Genomic DNA, 21280 nt, shown 5'->3' on the forward strand with positions numbered 1-21280 from the left:
TGTCCTTCCTTGATGACATCCTTGGACATCTGTCCAACTGCCTACCCTCCAGAACTGTTATGTGAAAACAGAAATCTCTTACATTTTTTAATAATCAGCATTCCACCACACATGCACAAATACTAAAATAAAAAGAGCCTTGAATTTTCACAATGAAAGGTGCTCCATGTCCCATAAAAAAGTGAAGAGAACCACCACTGTTAATTCTGAAGTTATTAAATTTCAAAGATAAAGAACCCACTATAAAGGTTCAAAAAAAGTATCTAGACAGTAAAAAAAAAAAAAAATTAGGACAGGGTTGGGAGGAAATATGACTGACATCAGGCTTCTCCATAGTAACAAAAGGCAGTGTCTGTATAAAGTTCAGAGAGGAAAAAAGTGTGATCCTAGAACTTTGTATTCTGCCAAGGCTCTCTTCAGTAATAAAACAGACATTCGCAAGCAAGCAAGAACCCAACGAATAGGGTACTTATGAGCCCCTCTTGGAAAAGTAAGTAAAAACCTATTAATACCAGAAAGCAATGAAATGAATGTAAAGTACTCAGTAATGAAAAAGTCATTAAAAGGACTCATGAAATTTAAGAATAACTCTTGCAGTAAAGAAAGATTTCCCTTAACTTCAGTTTAATTGCTTCAGTTGCACTTCAACTTGGAGAGGCTTGAACTCATGAACCTGAAATCATGACCTGAGCTGAGATCAAGAGTCAGACACTTAACGGATTAAGCCACCCAGGCACCCCTTACATCAATTTCTTTTCTGATAATTTCAAGTAAAATTAAGCTCTGGTATATAACACATATAATATAAGCTCATTTTTGTCTGCTTATCTGTTCATTCATCTTGCTCTATATATGAATAGAGAAATGATTATGTTTCATCAATATTTGTTTGGGGGTGCCTGGGTGGCTCAGTTGGTTAATCGTCTGCCTTTGGCTCAGGTCATGATCCCAGGGTCCTAGGATCCAGCCCTGCATCGAGCTCCGTGCTCTGCAGGGAGCCTGCTTCTCCCTCTCTCTGCTGGCCACTCCCCCTGCTTGTGTGCACACTCTCTCTCTGTCAAATAAATAAATAAAATCTTTAAAAAAATAAAAAATTCTTGTTTGGGTTGGTGGAACCTGGGGTAATGTTTTATTTTTTCCATTTTTCTTTTCTATATTGCTATAATTTTTAATAGTAAACACGTATCATTATGACAAAAATAATAACTCTTAAAAATAATAATACTTAAAAATCAACAAAAGTAGATATGTATAACTTGAGAGCACCTGGCTGAATGGATGGCTACCGAAAGCAATGTCTTGAAGAATTTTGGGAGAATCTCCCAGATGGTCATATCTATAAGTGAGATCCACTGGGCTGCCAATAAGGGCCACTTTTAAGTCATTGTGAAGCCAGCTGAAATAAAAACGACAAAGTTTTTAGAGCTAAATTACTAAATTAGCACAGTCACCAGTCTCATCAATGCTAGGGGCTACATCTACTTATGTTACAAATGTTAAAAACACAAAGCAGTCACAGAACATGTGGCCTTAACAGATATAATTTATTGTGTACCTTTCAAAATAACAGTGTTGTAAAAATGCACACCAAGGTAAGTCAGTGAATTAATTTCCTGTGAAGAATGCAAACCCTAAGCAAGCTATAAAAACTTTAATTTTAGAATAAATGATGTATAATTTTTATTTCACCATATTTACACAGCAGAGTCAATTATCTCCTAATTATCCATTAAGGTGATTTAAATATAGTTAATGAAAATAAACTACATCACTTTATTCTCTTTGACAGGGAAGTATGGATCCAGCTCTTCTAAAACTAGTTATAAACGTGGTGACCATATATTCTGTTTGTCTGAGACAGTGGTTTTCATCTGTATCCTGCAGCATTAACAATTCCCCCTTTCACTCTCAACAATGTCACAGTATAGACAATAAATTATACCAACCTATTCATAAGTCTCGAAGATATGAAAAGATGGAGGTATTCTACAAAGTAACTGCCTGTGCTCTTCAAAAAAACGTCAAAAAAGAAAACTGAAGAGTCATGACACTAACTGCAATGTGTGACTTGAGACTGAATCCTGAGCAGGAAAAAAAATCATTATAAAAAAATCATTATAAAAGAAATCATGGAAAAATTGGTGCATCGTGAATTATGTTAAAATAAGAGGACAAAGTATAAAGACCAGCAGGGGGAGAGGGAGGGAATGGACCTTTTAGAAGCTGCACTCCAATTACCTTTTGAGTCTCATTCCCGCTAACACTATTAGGAATTAACTAAAACAGTCATTTTTCAGATGTAAAATAAATTATTATATAAACATTTTTAAAACCCTCAATATTACTACTAACCTCTTTCGAATTCTAGCATTAAATAGTGGTGCCTCAAAACGTGGATTTGTACCAACCAGAAGGACAACATCTGCCTCTTCCACACCAGCAATTGTAGTATTAAGAAGATAACTGGAACGCAAATCTGTGCTAGAAATACAAAATAAAAAATGCAGGTTTACTTCAAAACTAATACACAATGATAATCCATGCAATATTCTCTTGTCAACAAGCCCATGGTTATTTCCAAAAAATTCTTATGAAGTATTTCTAAATTACATCAAAGTTTCAGATTTTTTTTAAGATTTATTTATGTGAGAGAGACACAGTGCGCATGCAAGCAGGGAGAGGGGCAGAGAGAGAGAGGGAGACAAGCAGATCCCCCGCTGGGTGGGGAGCCTACTCGGGGCTTGATCCCAGGACCCTGAGATCATGACCTCAGCCGAAATCAAGAGTTGGATGCTTAACAAACTGAGCCACCCAGGCGCCATTCAGATACTTTTTAATAACTGGGATTCTCCAACAGTTCCTGGCTTGACTTTGGTCTCTAAGTGAAAAGAAACTGGTGGGTATGATGGAGAATCCAAGCTGTCACGTATCACTTATTGATGCCACAGATGTACTTATTTATTTATTTAAGTAAACTCTACCACCAATGTGGGATTGAACTTAGGACCCCGAGATTAAGTTACCCACTCTACCAATACCAAAGTTACCTGGAGCCAGCCAGGTGCACCAGATGTATTGATTTATACACAACTTGTACAAAAACAACAACAAAGCAGGCCTAGATGCTAGCTTCGTAGTTCTCACCCAGCTCCTGTAGTGGGGAAGACCTCTTCCGTGCACAAGGTGTCAGAGTCCACTCTATTAAGCAAATCTTTGAGAGCTATTAGGGCTTCGGCATCCACCAAGCCACCTGCAATTGCTGCCACATCATTGCCTTGAAAACTCTGCAACTAGAAATGGATAAAAAGGGCATCACCAAAAAACCTCCATTCAGCAAAGACCACTGCTCAGGAAACAAAATAACAGTCATTTTTTTTTTTTTAAAGATATTATTTATTTGACAGAGAGAGCACAAGCAGAAGGAGAGAGAGAGGGAAGCAGGCTCCCTGCTGAGCAAGGAGCCCGATGTGGGACTCGATCCCAGGACCCTGGGATCATGACCCTGGCCGAAGGCAGCTGCTTAACCGACTGAGCCACCCAGGTGTCCCAACAATAGTCATTTTAAAGTATAAAAAAAGCAACGAACTTTTGACTAAAAAGGCTTACACTAATTATTAATCTAAAAGTGAGAAGCAAGGTGTATGTGAGGCCAAGGTTAGTAATACCACCAGCTTGGAGGGAAGGTATTTGTTTTAAATTAGAAACAAAGGGGCCTCATGATGAGGTTTGGAGGATGAAGACTTCTCAGAAGTATCTACCATTCCCTCAAGCCCTTTATGTACATTGCCTTTCTCTGACTAGAAAGCCACTCCCTCCATTTTTGCTCTGGCAAGTTTGCATTCATTCTTAGACTTTGCCTAATTCACCTTATGTAGGAAGGCATCCTTGATATGCTAGCCTGGTTAGGCACTCCTCCCAGGTGCTCTTTCATACATCATTTCTTGCACAACTACCCAAGCACATGATACCTGACTCACTATAGGTCTTACCATAACTACTACAAGATTGTGGGAAGTAGGTACCCTGTGTTAGTGGTCTCTACATCGCTACTTCATGCATGATATCTGGCATATGGTTCTTAATAAATGTTAAATGGAAGGCAATCCTGATAAGAGGAAAGAAGAGAAGAGACACACATCCCACACTCTGCTACAAAGATGTTCCTTGAAAATCACAAATACTATTTATTCTATATTTCAATTTTTTACCATTCCAGCTACACAAGAGAGTGCATCCTCCCAGGAGGTATAGGTTAAAAGCCCCTTTTCGTTTCTGACCATCGGCTCGGTAAGTCTTTGACGTTTTAGCCCATCATAGGCAAATCTAGATAAAAGAAATTATACCATTTGTGGAATCCTGCTTAAGAGGCAACTATAGTTTTCAAGTTTAACATCTAAAAAAAATGTTATTTAAATATAGTACGAGTTAAAGTGTCAAATAGACTGATAAATTCTTGGATACAAATAATTATTCCAGGTTTTTTGAAAGATGAATAAATATTTTATGCACATCATCCAAAACTAAAACATTATCTAAAAAGTTTGAGTTTTTATAATTTGTTTTCAGCTACCTGAATAATCTTAAAATTACAACACAAAAATATCTGATAGCTGAAGAAGGAAAATCATTTTTATTTATAAAACTTGAATACTTTTAGATATTTTATCAAAATTATGATGTACAAGCTCTAAGTTACATTTAGCTTTTCTCTAATGAACAAACTGAAATAGATTAAATATCTTAATCCACTTCAAAATTGTAGGATGGATATTTGTCAAAGTTTATATGAAAGCCAATGATATGCCTAGACTATTGTTAATTTTGTCCAATTCTCCATATAAAGTCTAGATTTTCAATAGTCTCTATTTATTAACTAATTTGCAAGTATAAAAAGTGTTTTAAAATTAAAATTACCATAAAATGTACTTCAAATCAATTGCAAAAATTAAGGAAAACGATGCAGCATATACCTGGTTTTATCAGAGATCCACTCTTCATTGATGTCCTCATGCATCCTTGGTAAAATCCTCATCACCTCTCCTGTTCTTGTGCTTACCACAATATTACTTCCAACCGCATCCATGACATCAATGGATTCTGTCTTTCTAAGAAAATAAACACATATATTTACTATGCTGAGTTTGGCAATAAGGACAAAGTTTCTGTTACCTGATTTATCCAAAACAAAAAAATTTTACAATGATTTGCCTTTCTGAATTTCTAAAAATAATGGGAACCAGACAAATTGCAATAAAAAAAAATTACCCTCATATTTGACTACTTCACACAAATTTCTACTGTAAAAATAAAGATTTAGGGGCGCCTGGGTGGCTCAGTCGGTTGGTTGGGTGTCTGCTGATTTCGGCTCAGGTCATGATCTCAAGGTAGTGAGATTGAGCCCTGTGTAGTGTGCAGAGTCTGCTCTCCCTCTGCTCCTCCCCGCAATCACACATACATGGGCTCACATGCTCTCTCAAGTAAATAAATAAAATCTTAAAAAAAAAAAAAAAAGCTTTAGAGATTGTTACCTAATACAAAAGCTAATGGTAAGGGTTCCAAATGGCCAAATCTGGGAAATATGATTATCAAAATAAATAGCAAGAGGGTAAGATTTCTGGGTATGGGTGATTATAAAAGCCTGACAAATCCTCCCCACAAAAAGCAAAAATAAAGCTAGACAAAATTAACAAAAACAACCACTTTGGAAATCTACCAAAGGCATACACTATCATGAGAAGCTTTTATGCAGGGAAAAACTACTGAAGTTCAAGTAAGAAGGCTGGAAATCAGTGGTGGTGTGGCTTGGGGCCTGTTCTCATCTCCTTCCCTACCACCTTGAACAGATTCTGCCAGGCTGAGGTAGGCTGTGGAGATGGAAGCTTCTTTTCTGCTCGCATTATGGGAGTCTCAGAAGAAAAAGAGAAAAATCTCTACTTACATCTCAGCTATGTACTGTGCCCTATCCCCCTAATCCTTTTATATACATAAATATGTGGTTTAAAGCCTAGAATTGTAAGATACTCCCATATACTCTAGTGGAAGTTTAAAAATGGAGGGCAATTTAATGATATGTTTCTAGACCCTTAAAAATATTCAGGGGCGCCTGGGTGGCTCAGTCATTAAGTGTCTGCCTTCGGCTCAGGTCATAATCCCAGGGTCCTGGGATAGAGTCCCGCATTGGGCTCCCTGCTCGGCGGGAGGCCTGCTTCTCCCTCTCCCACTCCCCCTGCTTGTGTTCCCTCTCTCGCATAATCTCTCTCTGTCAAATAAATAAAATAAAATCTTTAAAAAAAAAAAATTCAAACTTACTGCAACTACCTACTCCATTTCCTGGTTTAGTAAAAAGAATCAGAGATATACAAGAAAATCTATGAATAACAATTTTTAAAAGAAGATTTTATTATTCATTCACTTGAGAGATGGGGAGAGAGAGAGAGAGAAAGCATAAGCTGGGGGGGGGGGGTTGGAGAATCTGAAGCAGACTCTGCCCTGAGCACAGAGCTGTAGGTGGGGCTTGATCTCACGACTCTGAGATCATGATCTAAGCCAAAACCAAGAGATGGACACTTAAGTGACTGAGCCACCCAGGCACCCCAATAACAATTTTTATCATAGATTTACCACTACAGAGAAACAAACTAAATGTCTAATAATAGGAACTGACTAAATAAAATACGATCTAGCCACATGGTTGAAAACTTAATGTACAATGAAAGGAGACTATAAATCTTAAAAAATCAAGACAATTTTACTCTTTGGAAGAACGAGTGAATAAAATAATTATGTGGTTAAGTACTTTGGAATTAATTTCCAAGAAAACTGTACTTAATTTCCACAGGTTCATCCTATCCTTTAATCTATCTTCTTACCTTCCAGTAAGAGGGTTTTACTTAAAGCAAATACATAAAAATTTAGCAGACCAAAACAATTAGAATACAGGAAGAACATGAATCTTAAATTTTTTTAAACAGTAGCCAACTAAAGGACAAAAAACAAATTGTCAAAAAATACAACAATGAATACCTTGTTTCCCAAGGGCGGGCAGTAAAAGCATAGGGCTTAGAGGTCAGGGCACCTACAGGGCAGATATCAATGATATTTCCAGACAGTTCAGACATGAACATCTTTTCAATGTACGTGCCAACTTGCATATCATTTCCTCTGCCTGTTGTTCCCAAATCATCTACTCCTGCAATCTCACTTGCAAACCTGCAAGATAAAAATGTACTGTCAAATGGTCAAATCCAGCAAAATTATCTCCTTTTCTAACTACGATCACAAAGAGATAATGATTTTCAAAACACTAAAAAGATGAGTATATTTTCAATGGTGAGCATAGTTCTTGAACAAAAAAGAGTTCAATAAACGTTTGCTTATAAGTTAATTGCAGTATAACACACATATAGAAAATTGCACAAATCATGTATAGCTCAACAAGTTATCACAGAGTTAATGCTTGTAGATTTTGATTTGTAAATTCAACAGAAGTTGATATTCACTGAAAGTGAACAATTCATTTCATTGGCTTATGCAGAAAACATTAAAAACATCCCTCTTCTACAACCAAAAAAAAGTTGCCATTTTTTCTAGTGTTGTTATTTCACCAAATTTGTGAGTATTAACTAGGTATGTGAATGATATTCCAGAAGACAGAAGAAAAAACATTACCTGATGCAGCGAGTACATTGTATACATCTAGTCATGATGGTCTTTACCAATGGCCCAATATTCTTGTCCTCCACAGCACGTTTCCCCTCTAAAAATCGGCTCCTATCACTTCCGAACATCATGGACTGGTCCTTAAGTAGATTAGGAGAGTTAATCTAATGATGCTAGTGAAATTAAAACTTAAGACAACCAAAAAAGATTTATGAAGTTAGATGACATACCTGCAGATCACATTCACCTCCCTGGTCACAAATAGGACAGTCCAGTGGGTGATTTGCTAACAAGAACTCCATCACACCTTCTCTGTATGGAAAATTTTAATATATCAAATGATATAAATTTTTGGCACTCAAAATGGTTGGATATAGGCTATCTAAATAACCTCCAGAGATGTATCCTTTCTTAGAGTATTAATTTTACATTTATTATCAGAAATGCCAATGCAACCATTATTCTAGTATTAGACACACTATCTAAAAAAATGTTTATATAAGTCTAGGAATAAAATATCAGTATAGAACCTAGAAAATTATGACTTTTAACAATATAAAATTACTGAAAATTGCTAAATGGTCTTCAGAAAACATTCACATTAACTCAAAACAAAAACAAACATATAAATGCATAGCAAAAACAAGTAACAGTGTAATATGCTACTGAAATAATCTCAGTTCAATAAGCCCCAGATTCACTATTCATCACAAGTTTAACAAGTTGTTAAAGAAGAGCTTTTAGTGCTAATTCCATTCTAGGCTCAAAACCATAAACACCTGACTTCACCTCCTCAATGTGTACTTATTTCCACTGCTCCTATGAGCTGAACATGTCAACTTTTTCAGAGTTTGCTATTGAATTTCTCATCTATTTCAGTCTAAATACTGAAATAAGCAATTTTCTCCTCTAAGAAAAGTTACTATGTTAAGTAGCATTAAAGTACCTGGCTTTCTTAGATTTCTCTGAGTTTGTCAGGATATTCCAACCTTTCATTACTGGCATGGCACAAGCAGCTACAACCTGGAATTTCAATGGAAAAATCTTTTAAGTACTTATATTTGCTTGTAATTATAAGCAACCCAACATATAAAAACATTAAGTCATACATCTACAAAGAAACAAAACAGTATTTTTGAAGGCTCAATTTTTCAGTTTTCATATTCACAATATGATAACCTGACACTTTATATTTCTCTTAGAAAAAAATAAGACATCATGCTTTTAAATTCTATTCTCATAGTTAAAGCTACTTTATAAAGAGACTCTGAAACAGAACATCAAATAACTATGTTTTGATTAGCAGGTGCTACTGAATTAAAACTGTATGAGACAAAATGAAATTAAACTGAAAGTGAACCTCTTCATTGCAATCCCTTTCTCTACTGAAAATGGAACAGCAGAAGTGCTTTCAACGTGCTGCTTCGCAATTCCACATCCTAGCTGTGTCATATAGCCATGTGGAAATACTGGCAGGTATTTTACTTTCTTTTTTTTTTTTTTTTAAAGATTTTATTTATTTATTTGAGAGAGAGAGAGCACATGAGACGGGGGGAGGGTCAGAGAGAGAAGCAGACTCCCCGCCGAGCAGAGAGCCCGATGCGGGACTCGATCCCGGGACTCCAGGATCATGACCTGAGCCGAAGGCAGTCGCTTAACCAACTGAGCCACCCAGGCACCCAGGTATTTTACTTTCTAAATCTGTTACAGTGCTTGCATTTATAAAGCATTCATCACTGCATTTCCAGTTTTGAAATGAACAGATTTAACTGCACACAAAAGAATAAATTTCCAGATACAATTAAACAGGGCTAGGTTTCTCCACTACAACAATGATTCTAAATAAAGTTTGCTGCAAGATTTAAAGTTTTCTACCTTCTACAGCATGGTGTGGAATTTTAGGTATCAAGTACCTTAGGAGCTTTCTCAATTTCAACCAGGCACATCCTGCAGTTTCCAGCAACAGACAATCTTTCATGGTAACAGAATCGAGGGATCTGCATGCCAACCTTCTCACAAGCCTAGAAGACAAAGTAAACATTTTTTTGCATTAGAATAACCTAACCTCATCCTTGTCTTGCCTAAAACACAGAAGGAAAGTCATCCCCACCTACTTTATTACTCCTATCTGTAAATATCTATACCTTCATTCATTCTTACTTCATTCCTGAAGAGACTTCCCTCCTTCTTTGCTCTTGATTCCTACCTCTGTTTGCTCCAAAGCTGCCTCTTTAAGAATCCTCAGCATACCTACACCTTATGTGGAAGAAACTGAATTAACCAACCTCTCAGATTGTGCTGAAGGTTTGACTCCCCATTTCCACTCTGAACCACTGTCCACAAAGACACCCCTTCAAACTCTGTCCCAGTGGTTTCATACTGGCATTTCCTCTTTGCTTAGCTCTCCTCCTTTGGATTAGACTCCATCTCACACTGTCTAGTTGGCTATGATCTGCTTCTATATTTGGCTCCATATACCCTACCTAGGACTCATACTCCCACTGTGGTTGAAGCTCTCCTCAGTTACCATTTGCCTACTAAGGGGGATTAGCCCAGCTCTCCTAATTATCACTCCTCCTCCTCGAGGCCTACAAACCTATTCAAATTTCCACTGGGGTTAGTTCTTCCATCTTCAGCCCTTACTTTAAAGCAATTTCCTCAAATTCCAATGTTTTAATTACTTAGCAAAAATGTACTGAGTCTTCCTATGTGCTAGATGCAGAAGGTATAGTAAGTAACAAGCAAGATCTGGTCCCAACCTTCATACTAGCTCACATTCCAGATGATGATTATATCTAAACCCTCATCTGTGGCCCTGACAGTCCATACCAAGTTTTAAGTCTAAAACATACCAAGTTTTAGACTTAAATAGGCATGCACATGTGTATGCTCAATAGAGAGTTAAAATTCAACCTATTTCTGTCTCCTATGATACATCCCCAAATAAACTAACAAAGCCAGAAACCACAAAAATTCCCCTGCTCTTCACTGTTCCTAAAGGCCTGTCTGTCTACATTTCACTCTCCCTGAATCTGTCCTCTTACTTTCCTTCCCATTGCCACTATCTGTTTTAGGCCTTTCATTTTCTGCTCTACTAATGCAAGATACTTCTCCTTTGTCTCTCACACCAGTCTTGTTATTCTCCAAACCAACATCCTCTATATTCACTGTCATATTGCTTAATTGCCATGAAAACTGTTGATGGGTCAAACTCTAAGCTCTTTAGCATGACATATATCTTCTTTCATCATGGACCTATCAGAGTAATTTGATTTCCTGCTATCTCATCTTCTACATACACCTTATGTCCAAATGATACCAAACTATTTGAAGCTTCTTTGTCCAAATACAAACACTTATTTATCCTTTAAAATCTCCCCAGGGATCCCTTGAGATACCCCAAAATCTCTTTCTATCACCTCCTGTACCTGGCAAAAATACTCTCTACTGTACCTTGAACATATACCTCTGTTATATACTTACTGTTTACCTGTCTGTGCCTGGCAGATAGTCTAGAAATGACTGCGAACATGAATAAAGAGCATTTTAGCTTTTGATAACTCGCAGATAGAATGAAGCATCACTTGTCCATGACCGACTCTGTTAGGTCTGAAGGAATCTGGAGTAATTACGTATTCAGGGCATGAATTCAAGAACGGACTACCCTCCATTTACCTGCTTTGTAGGACACATTCTTAGAAATGTTATAAAAATTGAGAAGTTATATGAAGTGAAAAGCATCAAGCAGGTTCACAACAAAGACTGCCTTTTCTCCAAACTTACCTATATTAACTTATAATTTATTTTTGATAACTTCAAATTTCTAGTAGGCATTTACTTGGAAAGCAGAAGTGAAACAAAATAACTACCATAATTCACTAAGAAAGTCAGAAACAGATAAATGATAGCTCACTTTGAAATGCCAAGATTTTAAATCCAACTTATTTTCATATAATTTTACTATCTATAGTTCTTTTATGAGCATTTATCAAGGAATCTTAAAATTTTTAGAAGTAAATAAACAGTATTAAGGAAATAAGTTGATATTCCTTAAAAAACCAGAACATACGCAAAAATAAAGAATTAGAACATATGCCTACTTGAAGGACGGTAGTTCCTGGTTCCACCATGACAGACTGACCATCAACAAATACTTCAATTAAGTTGCTTGCTGCTGTGGCAGTTGTTCGAACTGACCATCAAAATATTGAGATGAGAAATAAATTAAAAGAGTTAAATTTATTATAGCAGAGGATAGTGGATTAACTCTAACCTACAAGCCTAAGATTTTTCCTAATTTTATACCCTTTCCCTCTATTTCTCTAGATGCAAACCTATAAAATATAGAATTAGATAAAAGTTTTTCCAATCCTGAATACCAGATAGAATATGGCTATCCACTCTTAAGGGTAGTTTAAGCTGAAACTTTTAATACCACTGAAAATATGTTCATGGGAATACTACTTTTCAAAAGCAGCATGACTGCTTTTCCATTCTGGCAATGATAGGCAGTTCCTACTACTTTCTATTTCATGACACCTCCTATAAATTGTTTAGTTATATTTTAAAAATTACTCTAGGTCGCCTGGGTGGCTCAGTCAGTTAAGTGGCCTACTCTTGATTTTGGCTCAGGTCATGATCTCCGGGTTGTGAGATCAAGCCCTGGGTCAGGCTTCCAGCTCAGTGGGGAGTCTGCTTGAGATTCTCTCCCTCTGCCCCTCCCCCTGCCAGTGTGCTCTTTCTCTCTAAAATATATAAATAAATCTTTTAAAAAATTATTCTATTCGACTACGGTCACTTGTTTCTATTTTATTTAAAACAAATTACAGTTTAGGGTCCTTTAAGAAACATTCCATAAACCAATAAATTTACAAAGATAGAAAATCTAGTATCCACAAGTGCAAAATAAAAATAAAATACTTACCACATCCTTTAGAAGACTTAGAAAGGCCTACTAAGGCCCTTTTTAGAGGTATCCTTAACATATTGCTAAGAATAAAACAAAGAAGAGTTATATTATCATAGGGGGAAAAAAACCCTAATTACAAACTTTTTGGTAATAGTTCATAAGTTTTAAACACTTCACAAACATTATTACATTGAACATTCATGAGTCCTGATGTTTTCCCTCAAATTCTAGAGATGAGAATACTCAGTCTCAGGAGATTAACTGACTTGTACAATGTCAAGGAGCTAAGAAGGAGCAGCTAGTATATAAATCTATATAAAGGGCAGTTTTGTGTTGTTTTTAACTATCAAAAATGATCAAATGTAAAACATTATGTAGTAAAATAAACTCGAAGAACAACAGTGAGCTTACCATTAATACTATGGAAATAACGTCTACCTTTCTGCCTTCATTTCCTACCAATACTCATTCTAACATCCTATGTTCTAAGCAGTTATCTACTAAATGTTCCTGAGATTCTGAGCTGGCTCACAAGTCCAAGCCTTTTAAGTGTCTGGGGTGCCATCTTCTGTGCTTAGTACATTTATCTTACAGATTTGCAATTATAAGTCTGTTCTACCCTCACTGTATTATGAACTTCTTCAATTTTTCCATCTTCAGTACCTATTTCCAAGGCTGGTACACAGTAAGCTCTAAAATAGTGGTTCTCAACCAGGGACAGTTTTGCTTCCCAGGGAACATTTATCACTATTTGGACACATTGTTGTCACAACTGGGGGAAAGCTACTGGCATTTAGTGGGTAGAGGCCAGGGTGCTGTTAAACATCCTGTAATGCACAAGGACAGTTTCCCATAATAAACGTTTGTTGTAGTACTAAAAGAAATGGGAATTATATAAATAATACTAATTAAAGATAAACACAAGCAAACAGAAAAGTTATCTGAACTTTTAGTTTTTATCCATTCACTTGATCATAAGGGCTAAGCACTGAACTTTCTGTCCACTCACTTGATCAAATGGGCTAAGCATCTGAATTGTAATTTTTCACTTAGAACTTCTAAAAATGGAAATTATGTGATCAGAATGTATCAACATAATGACTTTCAAAGTTAGAGAGTGGAAGACAGTCTTACACCTTTTAAGCATGAAGTTTCACATACCTACTACAGAAGAGGTATAACAGAAAATTTCATTAATTCAGACTTTAGTTAATTCATAACATTCATTAATTCAGAACTTTTGATATTAAATTTGCAGACATGAAGTCTATCACCTACAAGTGAGTGATTTTTGGTAAATCGAGTTTCTGCTTCTTTATCTATTGGTAAGGAAGAAAACAATACTTCCTAGGCTATGCGTTATTGGTAAGAGTTCAATAAATGTCAATTAAATCTAAATTCAGTTCAGACAGTACTAGCCACTGAAGATCAGTTTCAAAGTCCTCTTCCTTGGTACTCCCTCTGTACCATCAGCACACACTGTGTATATAGCTTTATTATTCCACCTACTAAATTATAGGTTAGTAATCAATTTTAGTACCTACTAAAGTGTAAGTTCCTTGAAGAGAAATGGTGCAATTTGGTCATTTCCCTTTTCTGAAGACTTAGCCCTTGAAAAAATAACCACCACATAATCTTACCACCAAGTTCCAAAGTGAGTAGCATCTGTCTTACTAAATTCTTCTGATGATATAAAGGTAAATCTGAATTTGCTGAATTAGAGTAATGACAGATTGAAAATCAACAATCAATATTTCATACAACAATGTAAACACTTTCTTACTATTATTTTGTCTCCAATACAATCTAAAAGTATTGTCCACTTTAGTTAGGAAATCAACGAGAACTAGGATGTCTCTTGAAAATCCAGCATCAAATGGAAGAGTGCGTAGCCCCAACAGAAGACAGTTTTACAAAACTTTGAAATGTACTTTACACATATTTATCTCCCACGTAGGAATGGAAATAGTCATCTCTAAATGGGAAAATGTTAATGACCAATCATTTCTAAAACTGGAGTGGACACTTTTTAGTATAAGAACAGTACTATTCCACATTCCCCACCGTATATCCTGCATCCATGCACTTCTCTCCTTCCAAGGTACCACTCTACTGTATGCCACCATCACCTTGTCTGGACTATTACAATAGCCCCCCAGCAGGTCTCCTAGCTTCCACACTGTCCCTACAGCCTCTCCCCTCTCCCCACAGGCTGTGGCCTCAAACTGAAATGCTCTTTCTTCAGATCTTTCTGGCTTCTTGTCCTTCAGATTCGGGCTTAACAGACATTCCTCAGGGAGGCTTTCCTTGATCAGCCTATCTTAAATTCCCTAACTACTCCCCAGTCAAATCACCCATTTTATTCTTCCTCATGGACTGATTTCTAGTTTATAACAGACATTCAACACTATTTGCGAAATGAATTCTATCTCAAATTTCTGGCCAAAACTTCCACTTCCCTGGAATTAAAAAGTGCAGGTGCTCTGACAGCTTTGTAACACCCTGCTCAACGATGCATATGCAATTCGGTTTAAAAAAAAACATTCCCTATGGAAACAACCTGGATGTTCATTCATCAGAAACAGTTCACGATACATTTTCAATGCCCTCAAATCGTTCTGGAGCAGAGTTGTGTCTGATCCACGGTCTTAAACGGTACATGCATTAGATCCCTACATAGCTAAACGTAGCCATGTCATTCGCAGTGCGACCTTGGGCAAACTTTTTAAGTATCATTTTCTTCAGTTTCCCCACCAGGGAAAGGAATAAAAAATATTGCCCAATGCACTCAACGTACAAAAACAAAACAAAACAACAACAACAAAAAAACCCCAGAGGTGTGGATGGTTGCTAAGGCAACAGCGGCCAAACTGTGTACTATACCAAGTATATGTTAATTTGGGGGGGTGTGAAACGCTCAGTCTTTAGGCCTAAGTCACTTGACATACGTCCTCTCCCAGGGAACAAAACGGCCTCCTCTCCACAAAGGGGAATGTCCTGCATTTCCCTTGCAGAATGAAGGTCACCCACAAGCCTGCCTCCGGGCCAGCGCTCCCAGAGCCTCCAGGTTCTCCACCTGCTTTCCGCTCCAAGAGACCGGAGACCACGCCAACAGCCCTCACCTGCCGGCTCTAGGGGCTTCCGGAGGAAGGGGGGGTGGGACGTGGCGCTCAGTCAAGGACAAGAGTAGAATGAGTCACCTGGGCCAAAAGAAACAGTGTCGTCAAGAAATCAACTGCTATGGCAAGGGGAACCTCAGCCTTCTCACGCTATCACGGCCTCACCTTCTCCCTGGAAACGCCGAAGCTGCTCTGCAGAACTGCCTGTACCGCACCAACCCCCTCAGAGGCCGGGTTGCTTATTCAATATGGCGGCCTCGGCTAACCTCGCCCGCCGGGCCTGGAGAACGGGAAGCCAGGAGGGACTAGAAACTCCAGATTCGACAATTTCCGCTCAGTTTGAGTTCGGCAATTTCCGTCCCCTGACAGGGGGCGGGGCGGAGGGCCGGCAGCCTGGAGGGGACGGGGGCGGGGGCGGGGACGGGGAGACAGTTTGGAACCGCAGTTCCGCCGGAAGTGGTCAGGCGCCTGAAGCTGAGCGTCTTCGGTCATCTCCGGCGCTTCGAGGGGCGGTTCCTGTAGTGTTCCGGAGCCGTGGAGGTACTAATTTAAGAAATACCCCTTTTATTAATTTATTCCTAAACACATAGAGGCCCGCAGATAATTTGTGGGGCGTTCAATTCAGAGCCCTCGAGTTTTTCGTGGAGTAATGAGGATATTAACGTACTTTGACCTTTAACCTTCGACCCTGTGCGGCAGAGGGAAACGCCTCCGTCTCTGTATAAGGCATTTTCCGGCCTTTTGCGGCCCTTTTTTTTTTTCTTCTTAGCGCTAGGCGCCGACTACCTCCGCTCATCTTTTCCTTCGCTGCCACCCGGTTCCTGGGATCAGCCGACGGCATGGGTTTTGGAGACCTGAAAAGCCCCGCCGGTCTCCAGGTGCTCAACGACTACCTAGCGGACAAGAGCTACATCGAGGGGTGAGGACGGGCCCGGGCTTGGGGCCGGGCCACGTGGCGCGGCCTCTGCCGCCGCGGCTGGGGGAAAGGTAGCGGGGCTGCGAGGGGCGAAGGGTTAAACATATGCTTTCTTTCCACTGACTTGATTCAGCCATGGTTTTCCCCTTGTTCACTCAGTTTGTGGAAGTAAGCTTGTAGGTCTCCCGTTAGAGATTACAAACTTTGAGGTCCACGAAGTGGCAGGGATTCTCAGGGTAGGGCGGAAAACCAAACACATGGACCCCGATCTTGAGTTTATTTTACAAAATAAATACAGCAGCTTAGGTTGCCCAGTAGCAAATGGGCCAGTTCACAGTAATTAGTTTGATGGATGTGCCGTTTGTCATTTATTTGCTGATGTTTGTAGATTTTCTCCTAAAGGTGTGTGTAATTTTTGTATCCTTGGCAGGTATGTGCCGTCACAAGCAGACGTGGCAGTATTTGAGGCAGTCTCCGGCCCCCCACCTGCCGACTTGTATCATGCCCTCCGTTGGTATAATCACATCAAGTCTTATGAAAAGGAGAAGGCCAGGTAAAATTACCTTTGTATTTATCTGAAGAACAGAACGCTTTCTAAGCTTAAACTCAGGATTTTCACATGACAAAATTGGACCCAGGCTACTTCAGTTTTGTTTGGGATATTGTAAGCTAAATTATCTTTGTGACTTGAGAAGGCCAAGAGACTGAAGTCCTCCATTTTTTCACAGAACAGGTAGAACATGGACAACAGCAATTCAACTTTTCCCCACAATGCCCTGACAATGTGCCTCCACCCTGACCTGGGGGGCCCACCTCTGGGGTGAGAGGGTGGCTCATTCATTCAGTCCTTGGCCATTCTTCTGAAACTGCCAACAAGGGTGGAAGTTTGGGGAAGTGGACTCCAGTTCACTAAGAATGGAACTGAGCATACTTAATGAAATCTCAAACAGAAATATTCATACTGAAAGAGTAAATCATAGTGAGTATTGAATATAATGTCTCACATGCTACTAATGTTTGTTGGGTGAGGAGTTAAACATTCAAAAGTATTTAGTTTTAAGGGTATATAAATACATAAGTATTTACTGTTTAAGGGTAAATTCTTAGTACAGAAGGGATCTATTGGTAAATAGTGATGGAAACAAGTTCTCATGTGCTGTCTGAAAAAGAACATACTGACCTAGTGGTGGTTGAACTTAAGTTTTTTTTCAAGCCTTCCAGGAGTGAAGAAAGCTTTGGGCAAGTATGGCCCTGCTAATGTGGAAGACACCACAGGAAGTGGAGCTACAGATAGTAAAGATGATGATGACATTGATCTCTTTGGATCTGATGATGAGGAGGTATGGCATAAAGTAATATGTATATCAATGAGCTTAATCATAGGCTCTGTGGTGAAATTGCCTGGATTTGAATTCTAGTTTGACCACTTTATTACCTGACTTTTAAAAATTCTCACTGGTTACATGATGAATAAAATCAAATCACCATCTTTCGGCTGAGCTTGTGATGGATTTGCTTTTTTCTGAAAAAACTGGTCTTTGCTGTGATGGTTCCACTAGCATTAAGCTGAGGAACAACCAGCTTTGTGAAACACATTTAATTTTTCTTTATAGGAAAGTGAAGAAGCGAAGAGGCTAAGAGAGGAACGCCTTGCACAGTATGAGTCAAAGAAAGCCAAAAGTAGGTCATTTTATAATTTGTGCTGCTTTAATTTCATTTCATAGTAATGTGAGTAATCTTTTCTGAAGCTTGATTTCCAAAGTAATTGCCTCTGCATTTGTTAACTAGGTCAGTATTTAAAAACCTATATAGGTGGTTCTTCATAAAACTTCCACAGCTACTGGTCTGCAGCTGTTCTTATGGTAGCAGTTGTGGCATTCCTCTGTGGGAAAGAAACTGTTACTACACAATTAAATACCTCTTTCTTAGCACAACAGAAAGTGGGCATGTGCGTAACAAACATAAGATGTGTTCTGTAGTTTTGTTTGGCTGAGGAGATGATCCATTAGGAAACAGATTAAGATTATAAAGGTGTCATCAACTAAAATGAAAAACATAACTGAGTGTCTGAATAATGCTGGTTGTACCTTTTTTTTAGAACCTGCACTTGTTGCCAAGTCTTCCATATTACTAGATGTGAAACCTTGGGACGATGAGACAGATATGGCAAAACTAGAGGAGTGTGTCCGAAGCATTCAGGCAGACGGCTTGGTCTGGGGCTCTTGTGAGTTCAATCTTTGCTTTTTGGAAGTGGCATCTGGAAGTTGCATAGTTAAAATGTTTGTCAATCAACAGGACTTTGCTAACTAAGGTTTTTCTTAATGTTCTTTTCAGCTAAACTAGTTCCAGTGGGATATGGAATTAAAAAACTTCAAATACAGTGTGTAGTGGAAGATGATAAAGTTGGAACAGATATGCTGGAGGAGCGGATCACTGCTTTTGAGGACTATGTGCAGTCCATGGACGTGGCTGCTTTTAATAAGATCTAATATCTACATCATAGATCATTGCCCTTAAATAAAAGCTTAAAAGACAGCTGCTGGCTCTTGACTCTTATGTAGGGTAGTTTCCATTTTGAGGGAAGAAATTCAATGGTTATATAATTCATAAAAATAAGTTTGGGTCAGCATTGTTAGATATTTAGCCCAAAAATGAGGAAAATATCTATTGTAAATACTATGAATAGAGGTAGGTGTTGAATAGATTTTATAAACAAATTAATAGAAATGTACTCAGTCTTAGTATAGTTTCTGTACCCAATGCACAAGGATGCCGGTTTTAATACCACAGTGTTGCAAGTTTCATATTTGCTTTGTTTTAAAAAGAAATCAGGTAAGCTTCACTTGGGGAAATTTTGGATTAAGAATTTCAACTAGATTTTTTAGCTCTGTAGATTATAATGGTTCACACTTTGGGCTTTTTTGCAAGGAGTTTCAATGTAATACCCGGGCTGGTTTTCTGCAATGGCAATGTTGGAAGTACCTTAATGATGAGAAGTGGATCAATACATATAAAGTGCTTAAGATGGTAACTGGGCACAGTGAATGTTCTTTGTTTGCTGGAATAGTTAATGAAATATTTGGAAAAAGTTAAATGTTGAGATGGCTCAATGACTTAAATGACTGATGAAGTAATTTGTTGTCACATAGGATCTTCAAGTTGGGGGTTACTCCAGATTGAAAAATCAACACAATTAAAAATCCCACTTGAAAGAAATATGATATAGGATGGGGTGTGCAACTTCACTAAAGGACACCTAACCCAGAGGATGGAAGTTAGGTCCAAGGAAGGATTCCCAAAATTTGTTACAAATTAATTTGTCAAGGCAAATACTGCAAATTGAAGATCATGCCTCATTTACTGTTAAGGGAGAACTTAATTAATTTTAAGATTTTTTATTTGAGAGCCAGAGCACAAGCAGGGGGGAGGGGTAGAGGGAGAAGCAGACTCCCTGCTGACCCACGAGGCGTTCAATCCCAGGACACTGAGATGACCTGAACAGAAGGCAGATGCTTAACCGGCTCAGGCACCCTGATGGAGAGCTTGATTTGTGCTTTGGAGAATGGTTTTGCACTATGTCGTGGGAAGGAGGTTATACAGGTAATTGATGCCCAGGCTGTGGTTCATAAACCTGGCTTTGGTGTGGAGGTGGGGACTGAGTGGGACATTTTTTTGGATTTGGATAGCAACCTATTGTGGTGAAGGGACTTCAATAATGAGGTAGTGCAGGGCACCTGGGTGGCTCAATTGGTAGAGCGTCTGCCTTTGGCTCCGGTCATGGTCTTGGAGTCCCAGAATTGAGCCCCACATTGGGCTCCCTGCTTGGTGGGGAGTCTGCTGCTCCCTCTGCCCCTCCCCACTGCTTATGCTTGCTCTTGCTTCTCAAAGTTTTAAAAATCTTTAAAAAATGAGGTAGTGCTGCAGCTAAGTAGGTGAAGGCAGCTTTTGGTTCTTAAAGGTCTTGAACTCGTGACCTTGAGATCAAGACCTGAGCTAAAACCAAGAGTTGGATGCTTAACTGACAGAGCCAGTCAGGCACCCCAGGAATTACTGACTTCTAAAAGTCTTTGTGGTCTCTAATCTGTAGTCCAAAAAGATTAAATGATTTGTTTGAGGTCAGAATTTTCCTAGCCAAACCAGACAGTTCTATTCTTTTCCTCTCAATCTGATTTTCTTTATATGGGAGACTACCTTAAATGTGGGGAATTGTTTATTAAATTTGAGAGGTAATTTATTTAACTGGTACAAGTATGTACCAATGACTACGATCATCTTCACTAAGTACTTCCAACGTCATGAGAAATTTTCTGGTTGTCAGTGTCCTGAGAGCCAGCAGAGGGCAGCACTTCATTTTCTGTAGAACCAGAGCCTGGGGATTCTGGAAATGTTGCCATGGAAAGATTGAGATGTAGCAACTAGTAAATAGTAGCCCCAGATCACTCACAATCATTGACATGTTAAAGGGATTGAGCACCAAAAAGCTGGAAGAAGTATTAACAAAAATGATAGAAACCATTGATTAAAAATGTGGTTAAAAGTAAAAAATTTAGAATGGTCATTTCAAACCACAGCTGTCTTGTAAATCTTAAAATGATAAATGAAGCACATGACTAAAAATCTTGACTCCAGGGGCGCCTGGGTGGCTCAGTCGTTAAGCATCTGCCTTCGGTGACTCAG

At 38.5% G+C, this 21280-nt stretch overlaps 2 protein-coding genes and 2 non-coding genes across 9 annotated transcripts in view; 3 read left to right on the top strand and 1 right to left on the bottom strand.

Moving 5' to 3' along the window:
• Window positions 1-15972, bottom strand: part of NDUFS1 (NADH:ubiquinone oxidoreductase core subunit S1) — a 28768-nt gene extending 12796 nt beyond the window's left edge. The window contains exons 1-13 of one of the 5 annotated variants that reach the window (XM_021702721.1): window positions 15853-15972; window positions 12584-12648; window positions 11760-11851; window positions 9573-9680; window positions 8606-8682; window positions 7890-7971; window positions 7669-7799; window positions 7024-7209; window positions 4971-5105; window positions 4209-4323; window positions 3145-3290; window positions 2353-2481; window positions 1267-1396 (exon numbers count right to left, since the gene is read on the bottom strand). In XM_021702721.1, coding sequence (XP_021558396.1) covers window positions 1267-1396; window positions 2353-2481; window positions 3145-3290; window positions 4209-4323; window positions 4971-5105; window positions 7024-7209; window positions 7669-7799; window positions 7890-7971; window positions 8606-8682; window positions 9573-9680; window positions 11760-11851; window positions 12584-12644 — 1392 coding nt within the window. In that variant the 5' untranslated portion in view covers window positions 12645-12648; window positions 15853-15972. Of the gene's footprint in view, window positions 1-1266; window positions 1397-2352; window positions 2482-3144; window positions 3291-4208; window positions 4324-4970; window positions 5106-7023; window positions 7210-7668; window positions 7824-7889; window positions 7972-8605; window positions 8683-9534; window positions 9681-11759; window positions 11852-12583; window positions 12649-15768; window positions 15818-15852 lie in introns of those variants that run through there. The other 4 variants (XM_021702719.1, XM_021702720.1, XM_021702723.1 and 1 more) reach the window with 4 other exon arrangements.
• Window positions 15973-16136: 164 nt separating this feature from the next.
• On the top strand, window positions 16137-19142 carry EEF1B2 (eukaryotic translation elongation factor 1 beta 2). Of its 2 annotated transcripts, XM_021703346.1 has the most exons (7): window positions 16137-16227; window positions 16457-16606; window positions 17034-17156; window positions 17817-17943; window positions 18217-18283; window positions 18702-18827; window positions 18938-19142. In XM_021703346.1, the coding sequence occupies exons 2-7, from the start codon at window positions 16527-16529 to the stop codon at window positions 19090-19092; spliced, it is 678 nt and encodes a 225-aa protein (XP_021559021.1). In that variant the 5' UTR covers window positions 16137-16227; window positions 16457-16526; the 3' UTR covers window positions 19093-19142. The 2 variants fall into 2 exon arrangements, with proteins under 2 accessions (XP_021559021.1, XP_021559020.1); XM_021703345.2 differs by lacking the exon at window positions 16137-16227 and having other exon boundaries at window positions 16376-16606.
• On the top strand, window positions 18059-18137 carry LOC123324484. Its single transcript, XR_006539847.1, has one exon. It is a non-coding gene; the product is annotated as a small nucleolar RNA SNORD51 (small nucleolar RNA).
• Window positions 18433-18568, top strand: LOC123324489. Its single transcript, XR_006539852.1, has one exon. It is a non-coding gene; the product is annotated as a small nucleolar RNA SNORA41 (small nucleolar RNA).
• Window positions 19143-21280: the final 2138 nt, after the last annotated feature.

This window comes from Neomonachus schauinslandi, chromosome 3 (genome assembly GCF_002201575.2).
Source record: "Neomonachus schauinslandi chromosome 3, ASM220157v2, whole genome shotgun sequence".
Lineage (NCBI taxonomy): Eukaryota > Metazoa > Chordata > Mammalia > Carnivora > Phocidae > Neomonachus > Neomonachus schauinslandi.

Excerpts from the sequence above, each read along its gene's own strand:
- EEF1B2 (XM_021703346.1), top strand. The coding sequence starts at position 16,527 with ATGGGTTTTGGAGACCTGAAAAGCCCCGCCGGTCTCCAGGTGCTCAAC. Across the intron at positions 17,157-17,816 it reads TATGAAAAGGAGAAGGCCAG|CCTTCCAGGAGTGAAGAAAG; the intron begins GTAAAATTACCT and ends TTTTTTTTCAAG. Across the intron at positions 18,828-18,937 it reads CGGCTTGGTCTGGGGCTCTT|CTAAACTAGTTCCAGTGGGA; the intron begins GTGAGTTCAATC and ends TGTTCTTTTCAG.